Source organism: Littorina saxatilis, linkage group LG7 (genome assembly GCF_037325665.1).
Source record: "Littorina saxatilis isolate snail1 linkage group LG7, US_GU_Lsax_2.0, whole genome shotgun sequence".
NCBI lineage: Eukaryota > Metazoa > Mollusca > Gastropoda > Littorinimorpha > Littorinidae > Littorina > Littorina saxatilis.
Genome location: NC_090251.1, coordinates 20152837 through 20162043, shown reverse-complemented (window position 1 = coordinate 20162043; position 9207 = coordinate 20152837). Strand labels below are relative to the sequence as shown.

Sequence of the window (9207 nt, the reverse complement as noted above, 5' to 3'; positions counted from 1 at the left end):
AGGTTTGATTTGAAGGAACAGAATGTTTGGCAGTGTCGGATAGAGTAAGGGAGAGAGTTCCACGCAACGGCAGCAGAGTGGGAGAAGGCTCTCTGGCCGTGCTGTTTGCGACTAAAAGAAGATAGACGGAATATTCTAGTGTCTACAGAGGAGCGGAGGGATCGTGAGGGTGTATAGAGTGTGAACAGGTCAGACAGGTAGGATGGGGCTGAGCCAGATATTATTTTGTAGCAGATGCAGCAGCACTTATATTGGATTCTCAGCTCTACAGGGAGCCAATGAAGTTTCTTTAGCAAGGGGGAACAGGACTGAGACCGAGGGGCTTTGCAGACAAGCCGGGCTGCAGAATTTTGAACGCGCTGCAAAGGATGGATGACAGACTGAGGACAGCCAATGAGAACAGAATTTCCGTAGTCTAATCGAGAAAGAATGTAGGAGGAAACAAGGGTCTTGGTGGCATCTTCGGTAAGGTATGGGCGGATAGAACCTATTCTCTTAAGCTCGATGTAAGCGGACTGACAGACTTTCATAACATGGTGTTTCATGGAGAGATCGCTATCAAGAAAGATGCCAAGATCACGGACGGAGTCTGAGAATTCAATAGTGCTGCTGCCCAAAGTGATAGAAGGAGGGAGAGAGAGAGAGGAGGAGAGGGAGGATTTGGTGAAACGAATGGCCATCAATTACTTCCTCGCTTTGCTTCAAAGTAAGCCCTTCTTCCGGCCCATGCATACGAAAGTGAGGCAAGTTCTTCCGATGTCACTCAAAACTTCGGGAGTTTTCGCGAACTTCCCCCATAAGCATACGGGCACATATTGTTACCTTTGAGGTAAATCGAATGACATAGTATACCTAATTCAACATTAGACAACAGGGGTGCGTTGCATAGGCAGAGCGCCACAGAACGTTTGCGAACGTTTTCTATGCAACGCATAGTTTTGTTGTGGCGCTCGGTCACTGAAGCGTAACAATTGCGAACGCTCGCCGAGAATTGTCTAGGAAACGGGGGTTTGCGGGGAGCATTCTGGAGCATTCTGTAACGTACCTGAGAGGTGGCACGCCAAAAACTATTGCACTGTACTGGGGCCAGTTTCATAAGCCAGAAACACAGTCGACCAACTGCAGTTGTCCGAGAGAACCACAGTAATCCGATGTTATCGGGTTTCACGAACAAAATTTCAGTCGGCCGACTGCGGGTCGTCTCACCGGAAGTCGGCCAAACACGGTGATGCTCTCCCCCCAACACTGTGTTCGGTTTACTGCGGTAAACCGAAAATAAATGTAATTATATGCACAGTCAATGGCAGAATGCTCACACTTTTTTGGATTGTGAGCCAAACCTTGTGATTGTTCTTCGAAATGTATCTATCATGACGCAGTAATCCAGGAGACAAGTCAGGGTTATGTCTTGAAGACGTCACATTATGGCGTAAGAGGGTTAGACGTCACGCGAAGGAATTACTGAAAGTCTCGGTCATTGTTATTTTGAGCGGGCCGAGACTTGTTTTTTCTTCGAAATCGGCCATTTCCACGTGCGAATGAGCAAACGGAAGTGGTAATGTTGCTAAATTTAGCCCTCAATTTGGCCATTCGGATTACTGTACAGTCGGTCGACTGCAGTTGTCCGCGGGTGACGGTGATTCGCTCATGAAACGCGCTTTTCGGTGACCCGGCGATCAACCACAGTCCATCGACTGGGCAGTCGATCAACTGTCAGTCGGTTCACTGCTGTCTTATGAAACTGGCCCCTGAGCTTTCCGGTTGACTCTCTCTCACTGTCTCTTTCTTCCTTTCTTTCTCTCCCTTTCTTTCTCTCTCTCTCACTCACACACACACACACACACACACACACACACACACACACACACACACACACACAAACACACACACACCCACACACTCGCGCGCGCGCAAACACATATAAATACATGTGTGTATTTGCGTGTGTGTGCGTGTGTGTGTGTGTGTGTGTGTGTGTGTGTGTGTGTGTTAGTGTGTGTTTTATGTGTGTGGTGTGTGTGTGTGTGAGTGTGTGTGTGTGTGTGAGTGTGTGTGTGTGTGTATAAGGTTGTGCGTGTGTGTGTGTGTGTGTGAGAGTGTTTGTGTGCGTGCGTGTGTGTGTGTGTGGGTGTGTGTGTGCGTCTGGATGTGTCAGTGTGTGTGTATGTGTCTGGGTGTATGTTACGACTCAACTCCAAACAACTCTTGTTTAGCCGAGACTGAAATATTTTGTTGCACCATTAGGGTAAGAGTCTACGAGACCTTGGAGACGAAGTAATGACGTCAGAATCTACATGTTGGATCAACGTCATTACTGCGTCATTAATATGCGAATTTACGTAACTCATGGAGTTGCATCATGGGATGAAAACAGTTATTTGGAGGAAGGAAACGTGAACCGCTAACCATTACGGTCACTCTATTTGCCGGGTACTGAGAGGCTACAAGTGGGGAACAAGAATCCTGTGTAACCACCGATGAAAAGCCGCCGGCACCTAACCTACCATCCCAAGGCCTGAGATGTAACCCGCAGCCGCACAGACTCGTAGAGTAGTGTCCGGAAAGGAGCATCAAGAGGTAAGGTGTCGTTGTAATATCGAGCGTCCATCAAGGAACAGCTATTATACACTCACATCTATTCGCATATGATATTTGTTTTAGAATGTTTAATAAAGTTAATCATAAACGTACATGCTGCAAGTTAGTTCGGCATATAGATCTAGTATTTTATTCAGTAACCATGCTTGGTTTGTCTGCGAACCGCCCGACATGAAGATAGGGCAAGAAATCAAAATTAACCTTGATCCTAGGATACCGTTGTTAATAACAAGTATTACCTTTGATCCAGGGGTTCGAGCGTCTAGGATCCGCTGGGATAAGGGTGAACTAATCAAGCTACGCCACCAGTGTGATCCACCAGCGAGGAGCAAAAGGAGTTCGTCTACTAATTATCATCATCATCCAGTGTTCGTCACTGCTACGGTCATCATGTGAATCCAGGCTTCCATCAGGACATTCGGACTTTGTAACTAACCAGCCCATTTGAGATAAGTCCAGTTCGACATAAACTAGCTGTCAATGCAAGAACAATTAATTATCAACGCGAATTCGTTAGATCTAAAAATAGAAATAGTTTGTTAAAGAATCCGGAAATATTACCAACCAATAAATTTATTCATTAATCTAAATCATCAGTGTTTTACGAGATTGATTTGAAGCATGACTGTTGTAAAGTATTGAATATAACTTTGGTGTGTTCTTAGATATTCTAAAACACAAGGTAAAAAGTGGAACTGCAACAATGGGGGCTCTGTCCGGAGATCTATACTGAACTCGTGTTCGTACCTAAGAAAAACTTGCATTGACAACTGGTTTACCCCATAAATTAGTTAGTCAAATTATCCGTGAAGCGACGGAAATTAGAATATTTTCTGGAAAAATCTTTCTTCATTTTTTTCTTTCTTCAAAATTCAAAATCATTTCCTGCTTCATGTCGGATTCACTCATATACAGACCAGACGGTGGTAAGTAGAATATTTAAATTATTTCTGTAAGAAGAAATTTTAAATAACTCCGTGTTTGATTTGGGTACATTCTGCCCAAAGAATCTTCGCGATCGCTGTTGTTCACGAACAGCGTTTTTGCTAAATTAATTCGTGGAAGGATTTCCATCTAGTTCGTCGAACAGTATCATAGTCATAAGGTAAGACATAGAATTGATGTTCGACAACTTCACGGGAAATTGGCAGTTTACTAACGAACTGTCGGTTCGAATTATACTCTCAAGTTCTGATCAAAACGGTGAGTGTGTTATAATTCCAACCAGGATGGACGCTCGATAGTACTAGGACCTTAGTTTAAGTTCAGATTAAATTATAACTCTAGTCGGAGTAACATTTAAAACGTGTTGCTTATTTAAGTTGTGCTTCACATTATTAGTTATCTATAACCCGCGGGTTGATAGTTAATAGTGGGGAAAACTTCTGTGGGTGTGTTGACAGACTGAAGGTCGTCATCACATAAGGCTTTGTAAGGCAACTTACTCAGCGACACACCGCTAAGTCCTAGTTAGTCGTTTTGGTTCAAGATAGAGACGAAGGACAGGTGTAGGAAAAATCACGTGCGCGTGTAACATTGTTTGTACCAGTGTTGAAAGGTTGAACAATACCTGCGGGTAAGAGTCTTCCATATATTAGAGTACCACCAAGAGTGGATGCACCAAAGTTTTGTATTTTGAGGGATTACCTAAAATGGCTGATACCAGACATCATCAGCACTACACCAGATTCTCGTCAACCGTGGGCATAGACCCAGAATATACAGAAGGAGCAAATCTGATTGATATCACCGAACTAGGTGATGACGGCCACGCCGCTCAGCCTGTGAACGGACAGGTCGAGCAGACCGTTCCATCAAGTCCCAGCGTCAGTTCGATCAAGGAATTGATCACCATGGGGAAAGAGTTGGGTTTGGAGGGAAAGGAACTACAGTCATTCGTCCAAGGGGAGAGGGATAAAGAACGAGCAGCTCAAGAGCGTGAACATGAGCGAGAAGCCAGTAGGCTAGCACTAGAAGCTCAAGAGCGTACAGATGAGCGCCAATTCAAAGAGAATGAGAGAGACAGACTCTTTAGGATAGAAGAGCTGCGCATTCAGAGCGAGGTTCAGATGAACACGAATGAAAACGCAGCTCATCCTTCCCAATCCTCACATAACCATGATCCCCGTTTCATTCCCAAAATCCCTTACCTTGATGACAAGGGTGACGTTGAATCCTGGCTCAAACAGTTTGAACACTATGCCAGAGATATGAATTTGGACGAATCAAAGAAAGCCTCCCGGCTGATATACTTCTTGAAAGGTAAGGCCCGTACCATCGTGTCCAAAATGGACGATGAGGATGTTGATGACTATGAAAAGGTGAAGAGCGCGTTATTTGAAGGATTCCAGCTCACCGCTGAGCAATATCGCATGAAATTCCGCAATACTAGACGTAATCCCGCGGAAACTTACAAAGAACACATCACTAGACTCGATCGGTACCTAACCAAGTGGATCGAGCTTGATCCGTGCGAGAAAACTGTCAAAGGATTAACCGATTTGATCCTGCGAGAGCAGTCCTTGCAGTCAATGCCTTCCGATCTTGCCGTGCATGTCAAAGACCGGAACCCGATCAATGCCAAGGAGATGGGAAAACTCGCGTCCGATTATGAGCTGAACAGAAGCCAAAATAAATTGAGACCGACACCAACGCGAACTCCTCAGGACGGAACGAAACGTTTTGAGAAGGATCATAAACCATCACCTCAACAAGGTAAAAGATCTTCTTTGACACCGGCGGAACGCGAAAAACTCCGAGAAGCAGGACTATGCTTCTATTGTCGCGTAGGTCTACACCGTTCGAGCGATTGTCCCTTACGGAAAAAAGGCAACACCGCCGGAGCTGTGACGGTTGAAGATGTCCGACGCGAAACACAGGGAAAAAAATCCCCGTTAGATAAATTGTGTCGAGACTGCACCACAAAAAAGTTTTCGGATCTAGTTGACGTCAAAGTCAACGGCAAACGAGTGACCGCCCTGAGAGACTCGGGCTGTAGCTCGATTGTGGTGGCTGCACATCTTGTGCCGGCCGACAAAATGACTGGTCAGAGAAAGAGGACCACGTTAGCGGACAAAAGTAAAGTCCGGTACTGCGAGACCGCGATCATTCATGTGGATTCGCCCTTCTTCTGCGGAGAGACAGAAGTCGTAGTCATGGCGGATCCCATAATGCCGGTGCTCATAGGGGAGTTCCATGGAACTCAGAACGACAGGAGGAAAACACCGATTTTCCCTGTCAGAGAACCTGCCTGGTATTACGACAGCGCTGAGACAGTCGCTGGGGCCGTAGATACCAGAGCACAGTCCAAATTGGACAATGATAGAGACAAATCTGCGAGTAAGCCAAGTAGCCGGGAGCCAACATCGGATATGTTTACTCCAAAGGACTTACGCGAGGCTCAGAAGACAGATCCTTCGTTAGACAGCATCAGGAAACAAGCTGCTACCGGAGAAGAGAGAGGCCACATGAGGGTCGTGGAAAAGAATGGTATCTTGTACCAGTCGACGTTCAATCGGAAAGGAGAGGAGTCTTTGAAGGTTATTCTTCCCAAATCGTTCCGTAGTAAGGTGCTCGCATTCGGCCATGATCATCCAATGGCAGGACACCAAGGTCAGCGTCGTACCGCCGAAAGGATTACACGCGAATTTTGGTGGCCATGCTGTGGTGTTGAGATCCGCCGCTACTGCTTGTCATGTGACGCTTGCCAGCGATCCGCGCCAAAACACCTTACGAAGAAGGTCCCATTGGGCAAGATGCCAGTGTTTGAGACTGCTTTCAGAAGAGTAGCCGTCGATATCATCGGGCCTATTCTTCCTATGTCCGAGAACAAAAAACGGTACATCCTCGTCATGGTTGACTTTGCCACCCGCTACCCTGAAGCTGTCGCGTTGAAGGACATCCACGCCGAGACAGTAGCCGATGCTTTGTGGGATTTTTGGACTAGACTCAGTATCCCAAGTGAAATATTGTCTGATAACGGGAGCCAGTTCACAGGCACTCTGATGCAGGAAGTCACTGAACTCCTCCGCATCAAAAGGAAAACCTCTGCGGTATTTCATCCAGCTGGAAATGGTTTGTGCGAGAGAATGAATGGCACGTTAAAGAACATGCTCAAAAAGATGTGCATAGAACAGCCCAAAGCATGGGACACGTTCATCTCTGCATTACTATTCGCATACCGCGAGACTCCTCAAGAGAGTTTAGGTTTCTCGCCATTCGAACTGTTGTTCGGGCGTACTGTCAGAGGACCAATGCAACTCTTGAGACAGATTTGGACAGATGAGAGCGTCTCAGATGAGGTCAAAACCACTGCGGAATATGTAGTGAACCTTCGTGAGAGGATCGAAGAGACCTGTTTGCTTGCTCGAGAGAACTTGAAAAAAGCATCAGTGCGATCTGCTCAATATTACGATCGTAAAGCCAAACCAAGGTCGCTAAAACCAGGAGAGAAAGTCCTGATTATCAAGCCATTGAAAACAAACAAACTGGAACTCACTTGGCAAGGTCCATTTGAAGTGTTAGAGAAGTTGAATGATTTCGACTAGTCCAAGTAAGGAAGAAGGAAAAAGTATTCCATGTCAACCTCCTCAAGTCTTACGTCGAACGTGAGCAACCTGTCACCGATGGAACAATTCCGGTTGCAGTAGTAGAAGAAGAAGAAGAAGAAGTGATCGTCTCAGTAGTGGTAGAGGAGGACGAAACCACTAACGACGACATCTTCAGGTTGGACAGTCAGAGGACTATCCCAACATTTGAGACAAAGCGCACAGAAGGTTTAGACCACGTGCACTTTTCAGAGAAACTCACTCAGTCACAGCGAACTGAAGCGAGACAGATCTGCGCGGACAGACTAGATAATCTGACCGACGTACCACTCACCACGAATCTGACTACGTGTCGAATCGAGGTCACAGACAAGAAACCGGTCTATATAAGACCACGCCCCATTCCACATGCGTATGTGAAGATGGTGGAGAATGAAGTCGAAGAGATGTTGAAGCTAGGAGTCATCGAACCCGCCAACTCAGCTTACAATTCACCCATTGTTCTCGTCAAAAAGAAAGAAGAAGGAAAGTACCGCTTTTGCGCGGACCTCCGTGGGTTGAATGATGTCACGGTGTTCGATGGGGAACCCATCACCGACGTTCAACATTTATTCCAAAGCTTAGGAAAAGCCAAGTACTTCTCCAAGCTAGATCTCACGCGTGGCTACTGGGGAATACCCATTGTCGAGGAAGACAGAGACAAAACCGCGTTTGTGACGTCACGAGGCCAGTTCCGATGGGTGAACATGCCCTTCGGGTTGAAGACCGCCACTGGCATCTTCAACAGGATGATGAGGAAGTTGCTAGGTCCCCTCAACCGAGACGATGTGTACCATTTTATGGATGACATCTTGATAGCCACTGAGACGTGGGAGCAACACATGGAAGCCCTGAAGGCAGTCCTTCAGCGGCTCAAAGAAGCCAACCTTGCAGCAAAACCGTCGAAATGCTACATCGGATTCGACCAATTGCCGTATCTTGGCCATGAAATCGGGCATGGAGAGAGGTGGCCAGAAGACGATAAAATCGTGAAGATCGTGAACGCCAAAGAGCCAGCTACAAAGAAACAGCTACGCGCATTTTTGGGTCTCACGGGGTTTTACCGAGAATACCTGGAAAACTACTCGACTGTGGTCGTGCCGCTCACCGACATGACAAAGAAGAGCTTGCCAGACAAACTCAAATGGAGTGACGAGGCAAAGAAGAGCTTCGCAAGACTCAAACGAATGGTCAGTGAGAAACCAGTCCTGAAAATGCCTGATTTCGGCAAGGACTTCGTTCTCCGCACTGACGCATCAGACCGAGGAATCGGTGCGGTACTGATGCAACTACATGGAGAGAAGCTACACCCCGTAGCGTACCAGTCGAAGAAGCTACTCGGGGCTGAGTCCCGATACGCGACTGTGGAAAAGGAATGTCTAGCAACAGTCTGGGGAGTACAGAAGTTTGAAAGATACCTGAAAGGACGACACTTTGTGTTGGAGACAGACCACCAACCCTTGAAATGCCTACAGAGGAATCCAACAAACCCTCGTCTGTTACGATGGTCGCTACAATTGCAACCATACTCCTTCACAATCAACTACATCCCAGGAAAGGACAACCTAGGTGCTGACTATTTGAGTCGCATCAACTGAGCTTCAGAGTCCAGAAGGAAAATTTGTCCACCCCGTTGGAGTAGTGAGGCCAAACTGGCCGCGACAGGCTCATGCGGATCTACTCCAAAATGTGGAAACAATTGTATATGCATATTGTATATATTGTATTGTATTGTATTGTATACTGTTCAAAAAAAGAAACGCATAGTTGCTACTTGCCAAATTTGTTTTATTTTTCGAAAAAATTAACAGAAAATCCAATATTTAGATTATTTGTTTGAAATTTGGTATGGACACAGTTGAATGCACACACAGTTCATTTGCATCTTCAAATCAATCAGTCAATCAATACGATTGGGTGCCGAGGCTGTCAAGTCAGTAGGGGGTGTGACTGCCTTGAGCAGCAACAACTGCCCGGCACCTTCTGGGCATGGACTGGATCAGATGCCGGATATCTTGCTGTG

At 46.3% G+C, this 9207-nt stretch overlaps 1 protein-coding gene across 1 annotated transcript; it reads left to right on the top strand.

Annotated features, from left to right (window-relative positions):
* The first annotated feature begins 4250 nt into the window (after positions 1–4250).
* LOC138970146 (uncharacterized) lies at positions 4251–8782 on the top strand. Its single transcript, XM_070342632.1, has 2 exons — positions 4251–6672; positions 7146–8782. The coding sequence occupies exons 1-2, from the start codon at positions 4251–4253 to the stop codon at positions 8780–8782; spliced, it is 4059 nt and encodes a 1352-aa protein (XP_070198733.1).
* Positions 8783–9207: the final 425 nt, after the last annotated feature.

Bases quoted from the DNA above. Each gene is read 5' to 3' on its own strand.
- LOC138970146 (XM_070342632.1), top strand. From the start codon at position 4,251: ATGGCTGATACCAGACATCATCAGCACTACACCAGATTCTCGTCAACC. The intron at 6,673-7,145 runs GTTTGTGCGAGA...GATTTCGACTAG, and splicing joins ATTTCATCCAGCTGGAAATG to TCCAAGTAAGGAAGAAGGAA.